At 52.7% G+C, this 22,918-nt stretch overlaps 2 protein-coding genes across 9 annotated transcripts in view; one reads left to right on the top strand and one right to left on the bottom strand.

Annotated features, from left to right (window-relative positions):
• Positions 1-222: 222 nt before the first annotated feature.
• PXMP2 (peroxisomal membrane protein 2) lies at positions 223-7,393 on the bottom strand. Of its 7 annotated transcripts, none has more exons than XM_081123517.1 (5): positions 7,226-7,392; positions 5,870-5,983; positions 4,351-4,549; positions 2,709-2,828; positions 223-431 (listed from the first exon to the last, which is right to left on the bottom strand). In XM_081123517.1, the coding sequence occupies exons 1-5, from the start codon at positions 7,345-7,347 to the stop codon at positions 306-308; spliced, it is 681 nt and encodes a 226-aa protein (XP_080979643.1). In that variant the 5' UTR covers positions 7,348-7,392; the 3' UTR covers positions 223-305. The 7 variants fall into 7 exon arrangements, with proteins under 7 accessions (XP_080979643.1, XP_080979644.1, XP_080979647.1 ...); XM_081123518.1 differs by having other exon boundaries at positions 4,390-4,549; positions 7,226-7,391; XM_081123519.1 differs by lacking the exon at positions 223-431 and adding an exon at positions 1,406-1,724 and having other exon boundaries at positions 7,226-7,391.
• Positions 7,394-7,728: 335 nt separating this feature from the next.
• POLE (DNA polymerase epsilon, catalytic subunit) overlaps positions 7,729-22,918 on the top strand; it is a 36,363-nt gene continuing 21,173 nt past the window's right edge. The window contains exons 1-23 of one of the 2 annotated variants that reach the window (XM_081123514.1): positions 7,729-7,874; positions 8,586-8,721; positions 9,208-9,288; positions 9,675-9,719; positions 9,871-9,963; positions 10,262-10,416; positions 11,646-11,787; positions 11,898-11,978; positions 12,835-12,942; positions 13,267-13,377; positions 13,645-13,730; positions 13,997-14,116; positions 14,759-14,891; positions 14,987-15,100; positions 15,186-15,398; positions 15,617-15,724; positions 16,967-17,095; positions 17,171-17,273; positions 17,365-17,511; positions 17,845-17,990; positions 19,778-19,926; positions 20,966-21,058; positions 21,215-21,359. In XM_081123514.1, coding sequence (XP_080979640.1) covers positions 7,813-7,874; positions 8,586-8,721; positions 9,208-9,288; positions 9,675-9,719; positions 9,871-9,963; positions 10,262-10,416; positions 11,646-11,787; positions 11,898-11,978; positions 12,835-12,942; positions 13,267-13,377; positions 13,645-13,730; positions 13,997-14,116; positions 14,759-14,891; positions 14,987-15,100; positions 15,186-15,398; positions 15,617-15,724; positions 16,967-17,095; positions 17,171-17,273; positions 17,365-17,511; positions 17,845-17,990; positions 19,778-19,926; positions 20,966-21,058; positions 21,215-21,359 — 2,700 coding nt within the window. In that variant the 5' untranslated portion in view covers positions 7,729-7,812. The remainder of the gene's footprint in view (positions 7,875-8,585; positions 8,722-9,207; positions 9,289-9,674; positions 9,720-9,870; positions 9,964-10,261; positions 10,417-11,645; positions 11,788-11,897; positions 11,979-12,834; positions 12,943-13,266; positions 13,378-13,644; positions 13,731-13,996; positions 14,117-14,758; positions 14,892-14,986; positions 15,101-15,185; positions 15,399-15,616; positions 15,725-16,966; positions 17,096-17,170; positions 17,274-17,364; positions 17,512-17,844; positions 17,991-19,777; positions 19,927-20,965; positions 21,059-21,214; positions 21,360-22,918) is intronic. The other variant, XM_081123513.1, reaches the window with a different exon arrangement.

The raw sequence follows: 22,918 nt of genomic DNA, 5'->3' as shown, positions 1-22,918 counted from the left end.
TGCAGCTCGGGGCGTTAAGCACGTTCCCGCGGTGCGGCCGTCACCACCTCCATCCCAGCTCATCTCCCCCGGCCCTCGCCGTCCCCGTTAAGCTCTCCCCATTTCCCGGCCCCCGCCAAGCTCTCCCCATTTCCCCCCTCCCTGCCCCGCTCCCACCATCTACTCTGTGCCTATGCGGTTGGCTCCAGGGACCGTGTACTGTTTGTTCTTCGGGAGCAGCTTATTTCACTCCGTATAGTGTCCTCGAGGTTCATCCGTGTTGCAGCAGGAGTCCGAGTTCTTTTTTAAGACCGAGTAAGATTCCACTATGTGGAGAGCCCACGTCTTGTGTATCTTTCCATCCGTCCATGGACACGGGTTTCCACCTCTCGGCTGCTGTGACCGATGCTGCTGTGGACGTGGGTGTGCAAATCTCTCTTGAGTTGCCTGTACTGAGGGAAGCCAAGAAGCAAGCTCACTTAGTCCAGTGAGTCTAGAAAGGTCTGGGCAGGTACAGGCATCAGCCCCACCTCTGAGGAAGGATGGTGGGTGGGCTGAACAGGAGGGTTGCCCTCTACATCCCTTCCACCACCTGTACATTCAGGTGAGTACTTCACCTCCATCATGGCAGAAGACTAGAGAGATTGCATTCCAGAGGATTCGAACCAGAAGGACTGGATTTGAGACACCAGACAGTTGAGACTGGGATGCAGTAATAACAGTGAGGTTATATGAAGGTCACATACTAATACTAGGATCTGTAACCCCTTTCCTCCAGTTAGCCACAAGAATGTTGGCCACTAGGCTTATACCCTGCTCCACTACAAACGCCATCCTTCCCCCAGATGAGAAATAAAAGGATTCCTCTCTGAGGAATCTGACCAGCCCAAAAGGAAAGGCCTGAGTTATTAAGAACAGGTGATTCTCCACAAAACCAGATCCTTGCTCGGTGAGCCCACAAAGTGCTGTTTGACAAGTGCGGCCCATTCACACTGAGCTTCCAAAGAATTCCTGAGTGGCTTTGACTCAAACACTGATGCACTGTCAAGGATCAACAGACATTTGAGGAGATCCTGATTTAAAAGAAACAGCACATGGGACAGAAGAAAATTTAAAAATACATATGGTTAAGATTCCCAAGGGATGGTGTATCTATGACACTAGGTTGGGATACTATCAGGAAGGAATGTTCCAAGAGTGGGGAGGGTTATTGTAACTGAGCAGCAGGAAAGCACAAAATCAGCTGAAGGTCGGCATATATTTATATAGCCTCTCAGAACATCAGAGTCAAGTCCTGGTCTAGAGGGCCTTTTCCTGTGGCGCCTGGTAGCTAAGCAGTGGTAGTGTATGTTTTACCATGATTTTTTTTTTAAAGTAAAAGATGTGAGGGCAGCCCCCCCCCCCCAGTCACAGTCATTCAGATACGTTAAAATCACCCCTGAAAAGGGTACATTATAGTTTATTATGATCCTAATTCAGTCCAAGGTGACAAGTGAAATCATCTTTACTGTATTTTTAAGAGAGAGCTGTTTCTCCATCATTTTAGGGCATGTTGAGTCACATGATCTGTAGTCTGATTAGTCCTGACTGGGCTGTTTCTGCTCTCACCCTGGGCAGGGGAGCACTCCACCTAGATGCAGCTTGGCAGTGCGCGTGACATTGTCTCCAGGTCATCCTCACTTCCCCAGGGAGGCCAGGTAGGCATACCAGAACAGAGCCACCAGGTTAGCAAAGAGCACCCGGAACTGCCAGAGAACACAGGCCGAAGTAAGTGCAAGGCCCTGGCAACACTTACCAGACACCAGTCCCCTAGGGCAGAGCTCCTCCGCTGGTGGGTCCAGCTGGCCCTGCTGTAGTGACAGCACTGTGCCTGGCCCCCAGCTGAGGGACAAGGGCGAGGACAGGCCAGCAGGGAAAAGCAACTGCCCCTTCCCCTCCTCGGGAACAACTGCCCTCCTCAGGAGCACTTCAGTGTCAGGTCCTGACCCAGCCTCTTGCCCCAGACCCAGCCATCACGCAATGGCTTCACCCAGTCTTGACGCCTGCATGGCCTCATCACTCTCAGCTCTGTCCCACTGCCCCGCTTCAATGATCTGACAGGCAAACCCCCACCTGAAATCACCTCCAGTCAATGAGCTCACCCCACAGATAAGCTCCATGGAAGAAGCAGCCTGGTCTATCTCATTAATCACTATCCCAAGTCTAGAGCACTGGGACATACACTGCTCAATAAACATTTGTTGAATGAACCACTGCCCCTTAAGCATCACCGGCAACCATCTAAAATGGAAACTCCAGCCACACAGCATTCTGTCCGCACTACTTGCAGAGATTCAATTTTCCAGCCATCCTGTCTTCTCACATCTTCATTTCCTTCTCTGTATACCTTAGAGTCTATGGCCATAGTCCTAGTTTCCTTACCTTCTTGTTCCCCAGTTTCGCTCTTGGAAAAACCTGGACTCTCCCTGCCTCTCACCTCCCAGAGCCCCAGGCCCATGCACGTGTGGGTCTTTGGCCTCTATGGCTCCCATCTCCAGTCTGCTCCCTCCCATTCTCAAGTTTATAAGCTTTTACCCACCTTCGGTCTGGCCCCAACCAACCCTCTGCCCTCTCCAGTAACAATCACCTCAAAGAAAACAAAGATTGTTGCAAGGGAAAAGGCGGCTGATGGGAACCCGCCTTTGGTGGAGCTGACACCCTGTGGCCCTGCGCCGTGCAGGTGGCCTCACCTGCAAGGGGACGTAGTTGATGTTAATGAACTGCACTGGGGTCCAGACGCGCCAGTTCATCTGCAGCGCTGGCCAGAATGCACTCCTCACCTTGGCGGCACTGGCGGCTGCGTCTCCACCCTGGAAAGGAGGGAAATACAGTGAGCGAGCCCCACTGCCCTTGGGCTGAGATTGGGGCACCAGGACCTGGGGACCCCCAAACCCTAACACAGTGGGGGTGTTAGACAGCAGATTTTGTTCTGGTTAAACATGGAGCACACGTGTGCGTAATGAGCAGTGCAGCTGTAAGGAGCTCACCGTCCAGCTGGGAAATCACCAGAACTGAGCACTCCTCACACTGGGCGTGATGTCCACACCCCTGGTACAGAGCTGACCTGATGGCATTGGGGGATAGAAGTGAGGCCAAAATGACATGAAGCGCAGGAGGCAGAGGTTGGGACGAGGCAAGTGCTCAATAAATGTCAGCTGGTGCCGTCCTGCATCACTGCAGGGAGGACAACTGGGGATGACCTTTTCAGACAACAGCTCTAGGAGCTGACCTAACAGGAATCCTCTCCAAAGGGGACAGGTGTGTGGTGGAATCCTGTGACGTGATATCTGATCACAAATGCTGGCTGCCGCAGCAGCTGATGTGTGACTGCTTGTGTGTGTGTGGTCTAGTGCAGTTTCCACATATCATTCACGTGTTCTGTACTTTGGTAACACTTGACATATATGTACAGGTTTTTACTTTTTAATGAAAATATACTCCATATTTGGAAGTAAAAAGAGAAACAGCCATGGTACCTTCACTTCTAATGCGGGCCCTTTGCTTCCTCTTGGCTCAGATTTCCTAAGGACTCCCCAAACACTTCTGTTTATTATCAGGGACTTATTAGCAATCACAGATAAGTCTGAACACCTGCCCTACTTATCCCCAGGGTCACTTTACACAACAAGGTGTATTCTGCTTACTAACAAAAACTGGAGAGGTGGTTTCAAAATAAAACCTGAGAAGCTTTTACCTGGTGTGATTGGTTTAAACTAATATTGAGGCAGAACATCACTTGTTTGGGGCACATAGTGGGTGGACAGAAAGCAGGTGGTGAGGGGCTGAAGGGGCTGGTGAACTGGGAAAAGGGCCTTGCGCTGGGCACATTAAAGCAGACCGCTCATGCGGTAGGCTGTGACATGAAGTCTGTGCTGGTAAGTGGGCCTCTTCAGAGCACTTAGGATGTCCAGGCACTGAGTTAGCTCAGGTTTCTGCAACGTCATTGGGGTCTGAAACTCCTGGGCATAGGCCCCATCGGCAATCTGGTGAAGTGTGTGGACCCTCTTTTCAGAACCATGTTTTACAATGTATAAAATATACAAGACCCCAGAGGAAACAATTACAGTGAGTACAGCTGTCCAAGTACTCAGAAGTTTTATGATAGGCTAGTCTATGTGCTTCATTCAGTGACAAGACCAGCAGCAGGTGCCAGGAGTGGAGCACAAATGATATTCAGGGACAGTAGGTTACATAATTTCCACTGTGGACCCAGGCACCACTAATACGACTGCTTGGCTTCCATCAAGGAAACTGAACCTTAAATTTGAGTTTTGCAAAAAGTTCGCAGACCCTGCATTCCACCCCTTGATGCCAGGGTAAGAACCCCTTTACCCAGTGAGGAGCCAGGGCAGTGCTGCAGCAGAGACCAACCTCCAGGAAGCTCATGCCGATGAGGAACAACAACAGGAAGGCCGGCGCAAAGAGGAGGCGGTCCAGGAGCAGCCTCTTGACCCCTGCCCAGGGGACCTCAGGAGGGATCCAGTACTCCATGAGGAGGTAGAAGAAGTGACTCAGCGGCCCTGTGAAGAACCTGAGGCCCACGGTGGGTGAGCTGGACTGCCTTTCTCGGGTCTAGGATCACCCCCAAACGCCAAGCCCCAGACCCTGGCTCCCTCAGCACTGACCACAGACCTGTGGTCCTTCTACAAAGTGTGCTTGCTTTGAACCGGTTTCAAGCATTCCTCTTGCCTGACAGACCAGACTTGGTCCTGCCTTGGATCCCCACCATCTTCACATGGCCGGCTCCTTCTCAACACTGTTGGCTTGGACAGTTCTTTTCTAATTGTTCTAGGTAACAAGCCCACTGCGGTTTCCGCCACTCTATTCCAGGCCCCTCTTGGTTCTTCGTCATAGCATTTATCACTACATGTCATGATCTCATCTGTTTAGTTATATCGTTGTCCTAGAAGGTGACCCTCTCCCGCACGAAGCCAGGATGAAACCTGGAGCTGTGCATGGCTTGTCTGCATCGCTGCTATTCAACCCAAAGTGTGCAGAGAACTGGGCCCAGCTACAGCATCTACAGACCTGCAGCTCCATAACATTCAGCGATAAAAAGATGGGCCGGGACCCAGGGATCTTCCAACTTCTGACACTGAAAGTCTTTAAACAAGTGGTCCTCAGTTGTCCATTCCCACCCTAAGAACCAGTGGCCTAAAGCAGGGATTCTCAGCAGGAGAAGTCTGGAGGATGGGAAACTGGTTGGAAAGCCTCCCAGGTGATTCTGATACACTCCCCTCTCTGGGGTGGGACAGAATTATGGCTTTAAATACATTATGGAAAAAAAGGCTGTGATGAATAAAGTTAACAATACTTACAAAATTGGTATTTGTGAATTTTGAATTTAAAAAAATCACTTGTTGCAAAAGACTTCAAAATAATCCATCTATACAAACACTGTTGTTGGCCAGAGAACTCGATGGATTTAATTGGAAAACTCGTGAATTTCTGTGCTTTTGCAGTTTAATAAGTGGTTCAGAAACTGGACATTTCTCAGGACACTTAACTCTTTTTCTGGGTGTTTACGCTACGAAACTAACTGGCCATATTTGAGTCTGTCTTCCACTTTCAGGGTCTCTGAGTCTTGAAGTCGGGCTTTAGGTTCAGGTGAGTTATCTGCTCTTCATTCTCTCAGCACAGAGAAGAGGCCACTCCCACCCATGAAATTCAAAATAAATGAATAGAACTAGAAAATGACATTAACGTGACTGCTGTTCAGACTTCCCCCCATGATTACTTAAATGCTTTTTAAAGTTATTTTTCCAAATTAGATCGTTCCAGAAACTTGACACCATAGCTTTGCTGCACTTAAGTCTGCTGCTGGGTGAGCCAGCCCAGTTGTGGAACTCACCCGTAAATGGCATATCTGAGGGGCCCAGTGACATCTAGCCTTTGAGAGCAGTTTTCTTTTTTCCGCTTCTTAATCATCTGGGCCAGCAAGTTCCCAAGTGCTGACAAAAGGCCACTGTGGACAGAGAGGTAGTAAGAGAACAGCCCACCAGCAGGAGGGCGCTGTTCCTGCGCGGAGTTAGTCATGGGGCGTTCTGAGGTCCTGCTGGGGATGAGTGGCGTCTCATCCAAGCAGCTGACATGCAAGGTCCCTGCATCAAAGGACAGAACAGCAGAACCACACGCACTGGAGCACAGCAAGATCTCCGCTGCTGGGCTGTACCAGTGTCCATACCGAGGGCGGTATTGTACTCCATTTTTTGCAAAAGGTTACATGTGCGAGAGGGAGGGATCCTTATGATGAAAACTTTCTGTATTTTGACGCCAGTGGTGGCTAAAACCTGTGCACGTGATAAAACTAGAGAACTAAACACACACACGAGACAAGTACAAGAAAAGCTGGGGAAATCAGAGGATGGCCTGGGGACTGTCCACGCCAGTGTTCTGGTTGCAATACTGTATTATTAGTTTTACAAATGTCACCAATGCGGGAAACTGGGCAAGTGTATAAGAATCTTGCTGTATTATTTCTTACAGCTGCATGTGAATCTACAATTATCACTAAAAACTTCAATAAAAAGATGGAGCCCCGAGGCTCGGCCTACAGCTGCCCTCTGAGCAGCTCTCTGCGCTAAAATACCCTAAGGTCTTGGTGTGCGCCTGAGACCCTCTCCCCCTCGCTCCTGCCGTTTCTTAGCCACACGGACCTTCCCCCTCCTTCGTTCGCTCGCTCCCCGCTCCGGACCTGCGCTCCGCCGCACCCTCTGCCCTCCACTCGGGCCTCTTCCAACGTCGCCTCCTGGGTAGGTTTAAACAGCGACCTGCCCCTCGGCTCCTTCGCTAGCGAGCGAGCTCCTCAGGGCCCAGCCCCAGGCGCGCTCGGCACGGCCGTGAAAGGCTGGCCTAGGGAGCGGGAGCCGACGTGGGACGCGAGCCGAGTACAGCGGCCAAGGGGCCGCGGCCTCGCGAAGCGCTCAACGCTGCGGCCCGAGGGCGGAGCCCGCGACACCCCCGAGCCCCGGCGGGGACGCGCCCCGCGCCCGGGGCCCCGCCCGCAGGAGCCCTCCGCGGCGCGCGGCTTCCCTTTCCCCGTGCCCGGGCTCGCGTGGCGCCCACGAGTTACTGCCCGGGCCTCCCGGGCGGTTCCGGGCCGCTGGAAGCTCGTCTCGCGCGGGGCTTCGCCTTCCGCACTCGGGCCCCAGGAAGGCGTCCCCGCGGCTGGGGCCCGGCCGCCCCGCCCGGCCCCGCCCGCGCCGACCTGGTGGCCGCCTTGGTGAGCACCGGGTAGAGCCGCAGGAGGAGCAGGTACCGGGCGAGCGCCCGCCGCGGCAGCGCCTGGAGCCCGGCCTCGGCCCGCAGCCTGGACGCCGCCGGCGCCATCGCCTCCGCTCGGTGCGCGCCCGCCCCGCCGCGCCCCGCCCCAGGCCCGCCCGTGCTGGGCGCGGGGACGCCCAGACACTTCCCGCCCGGCCGCGGCCCGCAGCGCCGCCCGGCACCGAGCCCGCCGTGCGCGGCGCGCGCCTCCGCACACTTTTCCTCGGGTCCCTAACCTGCCGCCTCCCCTCGGGCGCGGGCGGCGATTGGAGCTCGACGCGCCTGCGCACTGCTCTCCAGAGGCCAGGACCGGCCACCTCCCCTCGGGCGCGGGCGGCGATTGGAGCTCGACGCGCCTGCGCACTGCTCTCGAGGCTAGGACCAGCCCCTTCCCCTCGGATGCCGGCGGCGATTGGAGCTTGAAGGGGTGGGGCGCGACGAACCTCCTGGTTGGGCGGGGGGGCGCTTCCGGTCTCTCGCGAGAGTTGGTGGGAGCGCGCCAAATTTCTTCGGGGCGACTGTGGCGGCGCGATGGTGCTGAGGAACAGCGGGCGGCGGTACGCGGAGCCGGGCGCGGACGGCGAGGCCGGCAGGTGAGGGGCGCCCGGGGGCGGCGGGCTCGGGCCCTTCCTCCGCGCGGGGCTCGGGGCTCACGCTGAGGAGGCGGCGGGCTTCCGCGGAGCGGGGCGGGGACGGGCGCTGGGCTGCAGTCCGCCCCGGTCCCCGCGGCTGTAGTGCGCCCCGGGCATCACGCCGCTCTCGGCCGGGCTTCGGGTGGACGGGCGGGGCCGTGCGAGGCGGGCGGCGCCGCGGGGAGCACACGTCCCCGTCGTTCTCCCAGCCGGGCCGGCCCTGCTCGCGCCGGAGGTCGCGGTGACCGGGGCTCCCTGGCGCGCAGCGAGTCCGCAGGGCGGGGCGGCCGCCGCGGTGGCGGAGCCTCGGGCACCTGAGCGCCGGGGCCCGGGTTTCGCTCTCCGGCCGTAGAATGGAGCTGCTGTGAACTTGTGCGCACAGCTCTGGTGCGAGTGCGCGACCCTCCCTCCAGCGCGGCGCGGGCGAGCTGTCCCGTGGGCAGCGGCGTCCAGCGCGACCGCTGCGTTCGTGTCCGGCCCTGTTCGTGTCCGGCCCTGTTCGGGTCGAGTCGGAGCCGCGCGGCTGAGGGTCCCGCCCCTCGCGCTTTTCCCGTGGCTCCTGTGCCGTGCAGGAGCCGCTTTGCTAAGCGTGGGGTCGTTCGGGGGGTGCATCCACCGCGTCTCCGCCGCCGCGCGCGGTGCCTGGAGGCTGCATTGCCCTGCTCTCTCCAGGGATGACGGCCCCTCTGTCTCCGCGCTCAAGCGCCTGGAGCGCAGTCAGTGGACGGATAAGATGGATGCTCGGTTCGGATTTGAGAGGCTCAAGGAGCCAGGAGAGAAGACGGGCTGGCTGATCAATATGCACCCTGTGAGCGCCTGGGCTCCCCTCCTCCTTCGTCCTTCCTCCTTCCTCCTCCCTCTTTTCTCCTCCTCCTTCCTCCTCCTTCCTCCTCCTTCCTCCTCCTCCTCCTTCCTCCTTCCTCATCCTTCCTCCTCCCCCTCACCCCTGTGGAGTCACAGCCCTTCTCTGAGGAGTGGGTGCACTTGGTGTGGGGACCTGCTGTGTGGGTGGCACGGGTGGGGATGGGCGTGTGTGTAGTGCTGCTTTTTCACATCTTTGGGCCATAGAAGACATTGAGAAGATTGAGGAGGGGGTGTCCTTGTTACCTGTAAGAGTATAACTTTCAAGAATGAGAGAGAAATTTCCCCTGGAGGCAGTTAGGATGGGGTTCTCGTGAATGGGGCTGGTGGTGGTGGTGCAGGGCAGGGAAAGGTTTTGTTTTTCAAGAGGAGGAGGAAAGGGCTCCTACTGTGTAGAGGATAACCTCGTGCCCATGTGGACTGACTCTTGTAGACTGAGATTTTAGATGAAGATAAACGCCTAGTCAGCGCAGTGGATTACTACTTTATTCAAGACGATGGGAGCAGATTTAAGGTAAGCCGCTGAACCCCAAGAAGGTGAAACCCACTCAGTGACAAGGCACAGCTGAGCCCAGAATGATGCGTGGTCGTTTAGCTCTGTAGCTGTGAGGAGAGCTTGGGAGGCTTCCAGTGTGCAGCTGCCCAGAGCCCATTGGTCACCACTTAGGGTCTGCTAAGAGTAGCTGGCTGGAAAAGTACAAAAGATGGGTTCTGTCATATCCCTTAGACCCTTGCCCTGCAATGTGTGCAGCCCCAAATCCTTATTGCCCCATCTCTCTTAAGAGATGTCAGGGTCAAGGGTGCACTGAGTCTGGGCTGCTCACAGGTATAAGCAGCCTGTCTTCACCACTCCCCCTTTTTCTTTCTCATCGCCCTTGAATGGGTTGGTGACTCTTGCAGGTGGCGCTGCCCTACAAGCCATATTTCTACATTGCAACCAGAAAGGTAAGTCTGGCTCATAGAATCCATTCAGATGAACTGTGTCTCCTCATTCTGTGGGGGGCATCAGAACTAGAAATAAAGAGGCCTCCAGAGAAACAACAAGGAAGTAAACATTTTACTAACGGAAAGTCCTTTCATTCTGATCGTGATTTAGGGTTGTGAGCGAGAAGTGTCATCTTTTCTCTCTAAGAAGTTTCAGGGTAAAATTGCTAAAGTAGAGACTGTTCCCAAAGAGGATCTGGACTTGGTGAGTGTCACTCATACCTTCCAGGGTATGTGAAGCTGGGTCCACTGTGCCAGGAGTGACATGGCAAGAGGCCAAGCTCGGCCCTGTGGGTGTGGGGAGCTATAGATGGTGGGGCCTTGATGACTAGACGTCCTCTTCAGAGAACTCTAGTGCCATAGTTGATGCCACACTCAAACTTGGACAAGGTGCTTTGAGGTTGACAAGTATATTTACCTCTGAGTCATTCTGCCTTCATTTTCTCTCCCCAGTAAAGTCCTTTTTCTCTGGAACTCATAAGTGCGATCTCTTCACTCTGTAGCCAAATCACTTGGTGGGCTTGAAGCGAAATTACATTAAGCTGTCATTCAACACCGTGGAGGACCTTGTCAGAGTGAGGAAGGAGATCTCCCCTGCCGTGAGAAAGAACCGGGAGCAGTGCCACACCAGCGACGCCTACACTGCAATGCTTTCCAGGTAGGCTTCATTCTCGTAGGCAGAGCAGCAAGTCAGTCCATAGGACTGTTTCCCATTTTTCCTAAGTTGACAAGGTAGCTAGGAGGTGGGAAAACTCAGCATTTAAGTTACCTTAAGGATTGACTCTGTTCAATGTGGAAACACTTTTAAGCAATTAAGTAGAATTTTTTTATATCTTCCGTTTGTCTTAAATGAATGGTGGTTTCCCATGTTGTATTTTATTTTATATTCTAGCTGTCCCTCTTTTCTTACACAGGGTGCATTTGCCGCTCTAAAATTGAGTTGCTGTAATAGTAAAGACACTTTAGATTCCTAATTCCACCCCCTTAGCACAGTCTGTTTTTATGGTTTATGGCAAGTGTTAAGCTGTCTACACATTTTATTAAAGCCTAGATTTACATAGCACAGTTTCTCCAGAGAACCTTGGGCATTATACAGAGAAGTTTAATAGAGAACACAAACACTGTTCACAGACGTTTAGATAACAGTGATAGGGAGCAGGGAAAGAGATTAAGAAGAGGGAATCTTGGCAAATTAAAAGTTATGATGACTTCCAAAGAACTAATAGTAAGTATCCTCTGACTGAAGAAGATAGATTTGGGACCCTGAACATTTCTGTGAACACCCCACCCCCCCTTAGTGGCCCATAAATTGCTTTTTGGAATATTGGAAGATATAACCAGAGACCAAATCCCCAGAGGCCTGAGCCTTCTCTAAAATTCAGTCTTTCTTTTTCCACCTTAAGTAGTTCATTCAGTATTTCCAAGCTGAGTGTGCTGACTTGGGACAGTGTTTTCTCGGTTGAATATGATAGGGTAGCTATGATACAGAAATAGTTACCATTACCTGTCACTTGACCTTACCAAGAGCCTTGTGACCGTTACCTGTTGATGCTCCTGCAGTTTTCTTGATGAAACGAGCTCAGTGAAGGCGGGTCACACTTGTAGACGTGTCTCCCAAGTAGCAGTTTCCTTTCTTTATTCTTCTAATTGGGGTGTAACCTACGTCCTATAAAGTGCACATGTTCTAAGTGTACACTGAATTTCCTTGTGTCTGTGATCTGCTGTTCAGCTAGGGTGTCATCCAAGGTCACCCTTAAGAGGGGCCTGTCCTGGTCCTCTCAGCCACCTTGGTTTAACTTTTGTGTTTACTCCATGCGGACTCTGGTCCCCCAACCCCAGCCCTTCGTGGAGTGTAGTTGAGTAAGCTGCTCTCTCTTTATTTTGCAGTGTTCTGCAAGGGGGCAGTGTGATTATGGACGAAGAGGAAACCTCTAAGAAGATTGCCGACCAACTGGACAACATTGTGGACATTCGAGAGTATGACGTGCCCTACCACATCCGCCTCTCCATTGACCTGAAGATCCACGTGGTGAGTGGGCTCAGCTCGAGGGTGGTGCCCGACAGCCAGAAATGGGACTGAAGGGTGAGTCCACAGAAACAGATGCAGAGCTCTCTAGTTAATGGCTTCCCATCCTGCAGGCGCACTGGTACAACGTCAGACACCGAGGGAGTGCCTCACCAGTGGAGATCACCCGCCGAGATGACCTCGTTGAACGACCTGTAAGTGCTGCTGTCTTTTCCACCATCCCAACTTTCCCACTGGTTTCTGGAGAGAGCTAATTCCGGGCTGAAAGGTGAATTTGGTTCAAAGATCTGTTTGCTGCATTTTCCCAAATACTTTCTGAAAAGATTATGGAGCAATCACTTCTGATCAGTTTCTGACCCATGAGTATAATTTCACTCGCACCTGTGATGTGTTTGAGTAGGGCTGGATTTGAGCATTAGAGGGAGCTCCCCAACTTCCATTTGGGGAGTTGATAGCGAGTGATGTGCTGAAAAATGGGTTTGTAACTGGAAAGCCTTGGTTCAGGGACAGCTTTTCGATTGCGTTTTCTCAATAACAAGATGGAGATTGCACCTCTGAACCACAGTCTTCTGTCAGGGTTGTCACAATGGTAAAAATGAGGTCATGCTTTTTTTTTCTCCTTTTTTTTTTCTCTCTAGAGAGAGGAAGGGAAAGAGAAAGAGAGAGAATCATCGATTTGTTGTTATTTATGCACTCATTGGTTGATTCTTGTATGTGCCCTGACCAGGGATCAAACCAACAACCTTGGGGTATCAGGAGAACACTCTATCCAACTAAGCAACTTGGCCAGGGCAAGGTCATGCATTTTAGAGAGCCTTGAGACTCGGATGTTGTACCATTCTAGGCTTTTCCTATGATCTTGCCTTTCTTATATGTGTTGCATTGTCATTCCACCACTGAATTATGGTATTCTTGATGTGGGCCTCTCAGCCCCAAGATGCCTGTCCCGCATTTTTGGGAAACTTTCCCTGTGTTAGCTCAACTCTTGATTTTTGCAGCTGAAGGTGGGTGTGGTTTGTGGCCAACTCATGCTATATTTTGTCCCTCCAGGACCCTGTGGTTTTGGCATTTGACATTGAGACAACCAAACTGCCCCTCAAGTTTCCTGATGCTGAGACTGACCAAATTATGATGATTTCCTATATGATTGATGGCCAGGTGAGCAGTGCCTTTTCGGGTGTGATCTCCCTGGAAATGGAGACCTTGTCTGGTCCCCAAACCAAAACAGTGTCTACCCCACAACTTGTATTTTTTGGGTGAATAATGAGTGAGTGGAAATCCAAGAAAGTGAGCAAGCGAGCTGTTCTGACACCCAGCCACGCTCCCACCTTCCGATAGAAGCCTGAGACACTTGGAATATGGGAAAGCTGGGCGCTGTTCAGTTGCTGCTCAGGTTGTTACAGTCTGAGTTTCTGGGCCAAGTGCCAAGAGGTGTGCCTCAGCTTTGTGTCTAACCCACGCAACTGCTGGTGAACTTCCCAGGGCTACCTCATCACCAACAGGGAGATTGTGGCAGAGGACATTGAGGACTTTGAGTTCACCCCTAAGCCGGAGTATGAAGGGCCCTTCTGTGTCTTCAATGAACCTGACGAGGTAAAGAGGTGTCACTGGAAAGCTATCCAGTACTGTGGTAAGATGGGAAGAGGCATGCTGGCCCTTCTAGGCCTCGGCGTGCCTGCAGTCAGAGCAGCTGGGATCAGGTCTCCTTGATGTGGGCCTTGTCCGTGTGCGAGCTCTAGTGGGGACAGAGATAAAGGGTTGCCATGAGGTTGCTTTTCCAGCACTTTGGGAGAGGTACTTGGAAATAGTTTGAAGAGGAGGGAAAACAACCCTCTGAGTGCTGTGATTTGTTGAATTCAGGTCCATCTAATCCAAAGATGGTTTGAACATGTCCAGGAGACGAAACCCACCATCATGGTTACCTACAATGGGGACTTTTTTGACTGGTGAGTCTAATGTCTAATTTGTGAGTAACTGAAAAGGGTTTGGGAGGGCATGTTTCACGACATTGTGAATATACTTTAGCTACTAAACTGTATGCTGATAAATGGTTATGATGGAAAAAAGTGAGAGAGGAGGGGCCACTCCAGTTGAGAGGTTGGTGTGAGGGCTCCTGGGATAGGGAGGCCTCCCCTGGGTGCAGTCTTCCCTGTCCCTGAGGGGATTAGAGACTTAACTGCCTGTGTGCTTGTTCATCCTCTCTCGTCCCTAGGCCATTTGTGGAGGCCAGAGCGGCTTTCCACGGACTGAACATGTACCAGGAGATCGGATTCCAGAAGGACAGCCAGGGGGAGTATAAGGCGCCCCAGTGCATCCACATGGACTGTCTCAGGTACGCTCCACAGCTCGCCTGGCAGCTTGTCAGTGTTTCAGGAGGGCTTTCCACGAGTGCAGTCCTGTCCATACCTTTGAGGGAGGAAGGTGGCCTCTGAGAAGTAGCTTTCTTCACTGAGGACAGCAGCTGCAGGCTCTGGCCAGGTCCTGGAATGTGCTCTTTCGTCATGTGCTCATCATGTAGCACACACATGCTGAGCGTTGGCCTTGTGTCCGGGATGCCAGACCAGAAGGAAAGGCCTGTTAGGTACCTTGGCTTCCCCACCTGAGCTCAGGGTGCAACATCCCAGCTGTCTCTTGAAGGACAAGCACTTTGCCTGATAGGCTGGGGCGTCCGGGCTGAGGCTAAGCATCCAAGGTTGCCCAGAGTGTCGAGAGGGAGGCTCGAGAGGACTATGGTTTCATGGGCTTTTGGTGCCCCGTGGAGAGGTGGGTTTCATCTTGGCCATCATGGGGAGCCACTGACACATTTAATGCTTGGTCCATTCCCCCTTTTGCCCTGGTGTAATGGCAAGTGGGTTAGAGGGGGGTCCCCATTAGGACTCTGCATCTTGGTGTATGTTTCTAGCTTTGCCACCTTTTACAGGTTCCTGGACTTTGTCTCAGAATCACCTCTGGCCTTTGCTCTCCCCCTTTCCAGGTGGGTGAAGAGGGACAGCTACCTTCCTGTGGGCAGCCACAACCTTAAGGCGGCCGCCAAAGCCAAGCTGGGCTACGACCCCGTGGAGCTGGACCCTGAGGACATGTGCCGGATGGCCACTGAGCAGCCCCAGGTTTGTGTGCCCTGCTGACTTGGGGATCTGGGTGTCAAGGGGGGCCAGTACCTCTGGATGTGTCGTTGCCCTCATTTCTGATGTTCTCTCCTCAGACTCTGGCCACGTACTCGGTGTCGGACGCGGTGGCCACGTACTACCTGTACATGAAGTATGTCCACCCCTTTATATTTGCCCTGTGCACCATCATCCCCATGGAGCCTGATGAGGTCAGTGCCTCTCTTGGTCCTGGGCAGCTGATGCGGCCGCGCCATGGGTTTGGGTGTGGGTTTGAACCCTGATGTTTCCCCATAGGTGCTGCGGAAGGGCTCTGGGACCCTGTGCGAGGCCTTGCTGATGGTGCAGGCCTTCCACGCCAACATCATCTTCCCCAACAAGCAGGAGCAGGAGTTCAACAAGCTAACAGATGACGGCCACGTACTGGACGCCGAGACTTATGTGGGCGGCCATGTGGAGGCCCTAGAGTCGGGCGTGTTCCGCAGTGACATCCCCTGCCGGTTCAGGATGGTGCGCCCCTCCTGTGTCTCCCGAGGCTTAGTGGCATGTGGAAGCCACAAGGGCTGAAGTAAAGCCCTCACCCCTTCTCACCCTGTGGGCCCCTCACCAGGAGTCCTCTGTCTGGCCTGCCCTGGTCCAGAATAGTGCAGCGTCCTGCCAGGGGTAGATTGGTTGGTGCCAGAGTGTTTTCCCATCTCATCTGTGTCCCTCTCGGTCATTTGCGCTAGAATCCTGCTGCCTTTGACTTCCTGCTACAGCGGGTGGAGAAAACCATGCGTCATGCCATTGAGGAAGAGGAGAAGGTGCCCATGGAGCAGGTCACCAACTTCCAAGAGGTAGCTCTTGGGAGGGAGGAGAAAGTGTTCATACATGCTGCCTTGTAGACTGGCTTCTTTCAGTAGTGCACTTGCGCACCTACTGTGTGCTGGTGCTTGGGCCCCGAGACAGGTGACAGAGTGTCTTCTGGTCTGGTTCGTAGGACACAACAGTGTTGTCGCAGTCAATGACCTGACCTAGTGGAGTGGGGGAGCTTCACAGGCCCTGGGAACATGGTGGTGGGTCTCGTGTCCAGCCCACTTGGACTCTGTAGGCCGCGAGGAGCTATTGGAGGCTTTCGGCTTATTTTCTTATTGTTAAGGAGACTTTAAAATAATGACAGTACCTGGCCGTAGTGGCTTGTGGGTTGAGCATCGTCCTGTGCACTGAAAGGTGGCTGGTTCATTTCCCAGTCAGGGAGCATACCGAAGGCAACCTATGGATGGTTCTCTCTCACACCGATGCATTTCCTGCTTTCTCTTCCTCTCCCTTCCTCTCTAAGCGTGTCCTCAGGTGAGGATTAAAAAAGAAAATTAAGCCCTCTCAGGTTTGGCCCAGTGGTTAGTGCATTGGCCCGTAGACTAAAGGGTCTCGGGTGTGATTCCCGTCAAGGGCATGTACCCTGGTTGCAGGCTTGATCCCCAGCCCTGGTTGGGGCATGTGTGGGAGGCAACCAGTTGATGTGTCTCACATTGATGTTTGTCTCTCTCCCACTCTCTCTGAAAAGTGATGGAAAAACTATTCTCGAGTGAGAATTTTTAAAAAAAATTTTTTTTTACACGATGACAGTAAATTCCTAGAAATTACAGAGTAGAATATAGTGACTATAAAATCCATCAAATATGAATAGGAAGTGTCATTTGCAGAGCGTCACCTGACTGGAGACGCCAAGCACCTTCCCCTGTGCTGGTTCTGGTCCCTCGGACATGGCACATTCCAGGTTCGTGTTGGGCTCCGCTCAGCACTGCAGTGTATTAGCTGACTCCCATGGGGGCAGAGTTTGTACCAGTTTTAGGATTGGTTTCAAGAAACATCTTGTAACAGATTCATTAGTTTTCTCCCAATCTTCAAATTCTTCTCACGTGGCGGTGGCTGCTTCCAGCCATGCTGTCCTCATCAGGGCTCTGTCCTTGCAAGCCTCCTGCACCTCCAGGGCCGGGTAGTGCCTTCTGTCTGGGTTCTGTGGTGCTTTTTTTGTTACTTTGTAGTCTCCAGTTTTTGTCTTAGTCACACACCTCCACCTCCTTCCCACTTCTCTGTAGGTGTGTGATCAGATTAAGACCAAGCTCACCTCCCTGAGAGATGTTCCTAACCGTATCGAGTGTCCCCTTATCTACCACCTGGACGTGGGGGCCATGTACCCAAACATCATCCTGACGAACCGCCTGCAGGTAAAATAGATTCCTGCATCAGAATGGAGTTCCTTCTGCCTGACCCCTAATTGCTCCCTCCCATCTCCTCCGCAGCCCTCTGCCATGGTGGACGAAGCCACCTGTGCGGCCTGTGACTTCAACAAGCCCGGGGCAAACTGCCAGAGGAAGATGGCCTGGCAGTGGAGGGGCGAGTTCAGTGAGTGCCTGCCCGTGCTGGGGATGCTCAACAGGAAGCAGATGGGCTGGTCTCTGTCACAGACTCTTCTCCCACCTGTCACCCCTCTTAGTGCCGGCCAGTCGCAGCGAGTATCATCGGATCCAACACCAGCTGGAGTCGGAGAAGTTTTCTCCCTTGACCCCCGACGGCCCAGCGCGGGCCTTTCATGAGCTGTCCCGTGAAGAGCAGGCTAAATATGAGAAGAAGAGGCTGGCAGGTAAGCAGCCTGAATAACTTTGGGGCCTTTATTGGGCTGTGTTGGTACTATTAGGCCTGAGGTGAGTTAAACCAGTTGTTGAAGCTATGGTGACCTAGCTCCTCCTATGGGCTTCCTGTCTTCATTTCTCCTTCAGTGCTCACCTGCTCAATCTCCTTTCTGTGGTCTTGGCATGTTTGCCCCATTCATACTGGGACTGCCCTTTTTTAGATGTGATAAACTAACCGTAGAGAAAGCTACACATTTGTTGGCCTCCATTGCATTCTGGCTTCCTTTGGCTGTCCCCTTTGTGGAGTCTCAGTGCTCGCCCCCCCCCCCCCCATTGTGCCTCAGATTACTGCCGCAAGGCATACAAGAAGATCCATGTGACTAAGGTGGAGGAGCGCCTCACCACCATCTGCCAGCGGGAGAACTCCTTCTATGTGGACACTGTGCGTGCCTTCCGGGACAGGCGCTACGAGTTCAAAGGTCTTCACAAGGTGGGCCTCTTTTTCTCAGATATGGGCCCTTGCTGGGTCTGTTGGGCAGTCGTGGGTGTACAAACATCTTGAGTTCCTGCTTTTGGTTCTCTTGTTTACATTCCCAGGAATGCAGTTGCTGGATCAGACGGTAATGGTATTTTTAATCTTTTGGGGAACCACCAGACCATCATAAGTTAACTCTTAAGTTACTAGTTCATCTGTCTCCCTCATCAGACAAGCACTGACAGTGTAGAGACTGTCTTGTGGCACTCAATAAGTCTATTAAGTTTTCCATTCCTTACCAAACCTTTTTTTTTTCTTATTGGATGGAGAATTTGCTGAAATACTTTTGGTCTCTTCATTTATCAGTTGCTTTTACCAGGGACTCCTAAGTAGCTCTCATTCCCCTAAGTCCATTTAATAGACAGGCCTGGCTTCTTGGCCTCAGGAGGTTGCTGACAGTGTCCCAAGCCCACCCCTCAGCCTCTGTAGCTAAGACTTGCTACATCACACGGAGCAGGTGGAGATAATCTGCCAACAGGAGCCTAACCAGCACTCGGGCCTGTCCCTCCACCTCTCCTTTGAGGCTCAACATCCTGGAAGGTGTAGGCTCTCTGTTAGTCTGAGGACCAGGTGTCGCCGTGTGCCCCCTCTGCTGTCACTAAGGGTTACTAGGGTCCTGTGCCTGCGCAGGCCCAGCATTCATGTTCTGACAGCTTCTGTTCTGAACAGGGAGGAAACGCAGCTCAGGGAAGAAGTTCTGGTGCCCGAGTGCTAGTGTCTGTCACCCGCCCTGGTAATGGTGGGGCCACTTTGTTGAAGTAAGGTTGACACTGAATAGATCTCAGCCTTTTAGGGGACAGTTCTGTGGCTTTTGAAAAACTCAGCTGTGTAAGGACCACCACAGTGACTAGGACATGTCCTTTGCCTCCCAGCATGGGATATAGTGTCTGACAGGCAGTGGTGGTCCTAGGTTCTGCCTGATGAGTGCACTGGTACCTCAAGGGCTTGCCACCAACTGTGCACTCCCTGCTCTCTGCCTGTTGGCGGTGCCTGAGTTCTGTTGTTTGAGCATTCCTGTAACTCAGCTTGTCAAGTGCATCAGGTAAGAGAGTGGATGGAATCACAGGGTCCCGTTGAAGCCCCTGGGGCTCTGGCGAAGCGAAGACCCTGCCTCTGTTGCTGCTCTTCAGACATGCATTTCATTTGCTTCTCCAGGTTTTCGTTGTCAAGTCCTGGCCTCTGTCCCAGGAGGTTGAAGTTCATCCAAGTGTGAGGTGTACAAGTTGCTTGTTGCCGTAACAGAGTATTTTCTCCTAGCCCTGGCCTCACAAGAAATAAAAATGGAGCATAGACATGTTTCTTTCTGTTCAGAAGTTCTTTCAGGACATCTGCCTTACACGGGGTGGTTCTAGATTAAAGGTGAATTAGGACATGGGAACCACCTGTGTGGCTCTGGCCTGGCTCCTGGGTTGGAACTGTGCGGACCTGATAGGGGACAAATAAATATCATATCTGTGATAAATTTCTTTGAGGTAGCAACAGCATTGTGGTTATTCAGGAGTATATCCCCGTCCCTGGAAAACGTGTGCTAGGGTATTTAGTATCTACAACATCAATGGCATTGCCTGGGGTGGGGGTTGGAATAAAGGAAATGTGGCAAAATACCAAGTGTCCCTCTAGAAGTGCCTACAGTCTTCTATTTGTTGTTAAGTTTTCTATACATTCTAAAATTTTCAAAATGTATCATAGCTGTGACTGTAAAACGTGAGCTGCTGTAATCTAGGAGGTGTGTGTGTTCCCAGGTGTGGAAAAAAAAACTCAGTGCAGCTGTGGAGGCAGGTGACGCGGCCGAGGTCAAGCGCTGCAAGAACATGGAGGTGCTGTACGACTCCCTGCAGCTGGCACACAAGTGCATCCTCAACTCCTTCTATGGCTACGTCATGCGCAAAGGGTATGCTCCTGCCCCAGCGCTCACTGGGCCATGGGGCAAGGGAGGGGAGGGGGGCACCTGCGGGCCTCCATCCAAAAAGTGTGGTTGAAAGCGGGTTAGGGCAGTGGGGAGGTGTGGGCCACATCAACTCATGGGTCTGGGGCAGCAAGAGGGATGGGTGTCACTGGATGTGTTCATCTAAACATCCTGAGCAGGAGACAGCGATTTGGTAGTCTCAGTCCTGTGTGTGACTTACAGAATGCCATCTCTAGGGCCATGGAGACGGTCCCAGTCATTCAGCAATTGCGAAGCAGCACCGTGGGGTTAATGAAGGGGGTAAAGTTGATTGAGGGGTTGAGTGTGGGGTGACAGGGAGAGCCAAGGTGGAAGCTGTTCCCGGGTTCAAGTCAGGAGTTGGGTGCTGCGTGGAGATGGGGCCTGAGTGTGTCCATTGGACATAACCAGGTGGATGGGGCCTCAGGAGGGTCAACAGGGCAGCTCTGGAGAGAAAGGTTGTGGGTGGCATGGGAACTGGGTTTAAGGGAGGGTCATTTAGTTTATTTGTGTTGCTTTTTAATGGCAGAGGGGGCGGGGCGGAGAGCAAGGCTAGAGCCAGAGTAGAGTTTTGGGGCAAGAGGAGGCACCTCTAGATGAGACAAGGTGTGGGGACATTGAGCCAGGTGGGAGAGCGGGAGGCTGAGGGTGCCTTCAAGCGTGTTTTCCCTGAGAAGTTGGGGGATACACATGGGTTTGGGAAAGTGGAGAAGGCTCACGGGGATGCCAACCATCTGGGCTGGTATGAAGGGTCCCCTGAGGCTGAAGTTGATCGTGACCCATGGTGCTGCGTCCTTCCAGAACTTTCCAAAGCCACGCTCCACACCCTGAAGTAGGGACAGAGGGGGGTCCTCAGCACAGCTAAATTCCCCCCTTATAAGGTCTTCCTATCCTACTTCAGAGTTCCCTTCTTGGTATCCTTCTCTCCCTCCCCCACTTCTCCTCTAACCTGTCTAATGACCGTCTGGAGGGAACCCCACCCGCAGCCTGTGACTCTGCTTCCCAGGGCCCGCTGGTACTCCATGGAGATGGCTGGCATCGTCTGCTTCACAGGGGCCAACATCATTACCCAGGCTCGGGAGCTGATAGAGCAGATCGGGTGAGTCCTCAGTCCACTGCGGGGGAGGCCTGGAGTGGGAGGGAACAGACCAGTAAAGATGAGCTGGAAAGTGGGAGGCTCTCGTCTGCTATCAGGACTTGACACTGGCTTCTAGCCACATGGGGCCGCAGTCCTCACTTCTCTGTTCCTCTGAAGGAGGCCCTTAGAGCTGGACACAGATGGAATATGGTGTGTCCTGCCCAACAGCTTCCCTGAAAACTTTGTCATCAAGACGACTGGTGTGAAAAAGCCCAAGGTGACCATCTCCTACCCTGGGGCCATGCTAAACATCATGGTCAAGGTGAGCCTGGGTTTCTAGCACCACCACTCTGACATGGATTTGGGAGGGGACTGTGCGGGCTCTTGCTCTGCTCCTTTCTAATTTCACACATGCCCCGTGCCTTTAGACTGTTTCTCTGTAGCCTGAGGACGTGTACAGACAATCCTGTCTCAACAGTTACTCGAGTGTCTACATTCTCCTCAGCACAGCACCCACACTGTTCTGCTTTTAGCTTTTTATTTTGGAATAATTTTAGACTTACAGAAAAATTAAAAATAGAACTGAGAATTCCTATATACCCTTCAGTCCGCTTCCCCTAATGTTAACATGTTCTTTAAACCAGGGCATGTGCATCAGAATTGAGGGATTCGGGGTGGCACAACACTTTAACCAAACTACAGCCTTTATTTGGATTTTCCAGTTTTCCCAGACCCTGTGCTGGGCTCAGTTGACCTTCTCCTTAGTCCCCTCCAGCCTGCCAGTCCCTCCGTCTTTCCAGTCTGTCCTAACCAGGACCCTTCAATGAGTACTGGTCAGATGTCCTGTTGACTGTACTTGATTTGGATTTGTCTGTTTTCCCTGTTTATTAGATTGAGGTATTTGGGGTATTGGAGGAACGCCCCAGAGGTGACGTGCAGTGTGGCACTGTCGGTTCATGGTGTCGGTATCTGACTTAAGGTCACCAGGCACCTATGCCCGCTTTCCCGTGGCCTTGTTCCTGGGGCAAGTCCCTCCCCTGCCCTGAGGGGGAGTGTCCACATCTGCTCTACATCAAAGCTCCACAGTAGCAGTCCACTGAGCATCATATGGTCTGAGACTGTCGGTGTCCCCTGGCTCAGCACCATCACCCACTCACTGCAGCAGTTATCACCAGTGTTCTCTCTGCTGGTTTCCCCACTGCTAATTCCGTTTCCCTCCCTCCTGCACATTATTAATTGGAACCCTTGTGTAGAAAGAATTGTCTCCCTTCCCTTCCTCACTCACCGATCTCCTAGTTGTGTGTTTGTGTCCGTGTGGGCTCGTGGACATTGTTGTCCTGGGCTGTAACCCACCACTGTCCTGCTGTGTTTGTGGCTCAGCTTGCTCCCCTGGCCACTGGCTCCTTCACAATTGCCCCTGTGTTCCTGAGACATGCCCATCCTGGGGTGTGGGTTTGGGGGGTTTTTGAGCACTTTCTTACTTCCTGGTAGTACAAGACACCGGCCTCATCTTTCATTTTCCTGTTCCAGCCCTGAACCCAGCATTTCTCCAAGGAGCCCGGTTCCTTTTCCTAGAGGTGGTGTAGCAGTGTTTGTGCACCTTTGCTTTTGTCCTCAGTCTTACACTACCTGCTCAAAGCAGGGTCTGTCAACTACTTAGCTCAGCCCTTTTTCAAAACCCAGACCATCAGCAGCGTTCTGTCATTTGTCAATCAGACTGTCCCAGCCTGCATTCCCTCTTGGGATCTCCCAACAGCCCCGCTGAATGCTTTCTAATTTCTTACGGTACATTTCACTCTTTATAGACTGCAGTTCTGTGGAGTCGTGTGTCCCCGACCACAGAGCCACAGAGCAACTCCATGCCCCAGAGTTCCTGAGTCT

Source organism: Miniopterus schreibersii (genome assembly GCF_964146895.1).
Source record: "Miniopterus schreibersii genome assembly, chromosome: 20".
NCBI classification, from domain to species: domain Eukaryota; kingdom Metazoa; phylum Chordata; class Mammalia; order Chiroptera; family Miniopteridae; genus Miniopterus; species Miniopterus schreibersii.
Note: the sequence above shows the minus strand (reverse complement) of the source record. Positions and strands in the feature narration are given on the sequence as shown.

Coding starts and splice junctions, on each gene's coding strand:
- PXMP2 (XM_081123517.1), bottom strand. CDS start 7,347: ATGGCGCCGGCGGCGTCCAGGCTGCGGGCCGAGGCCGGGCTCCAGGCG. Junction 5,984..7,225: donor CTCACCAAGGCGGCCACCAG/GTCGGCGCGGGC, acceptor CTCTGTCCACAG/TGGCCTTTTGTCAGCACTTG. Junction 4,550..5,869: donor CTCAGATATGCCATTTACGG/GTGAGTTCCACA, acceptor CGTGGGCCTCAG/GTTCTTCACAGGGCCGCTGA.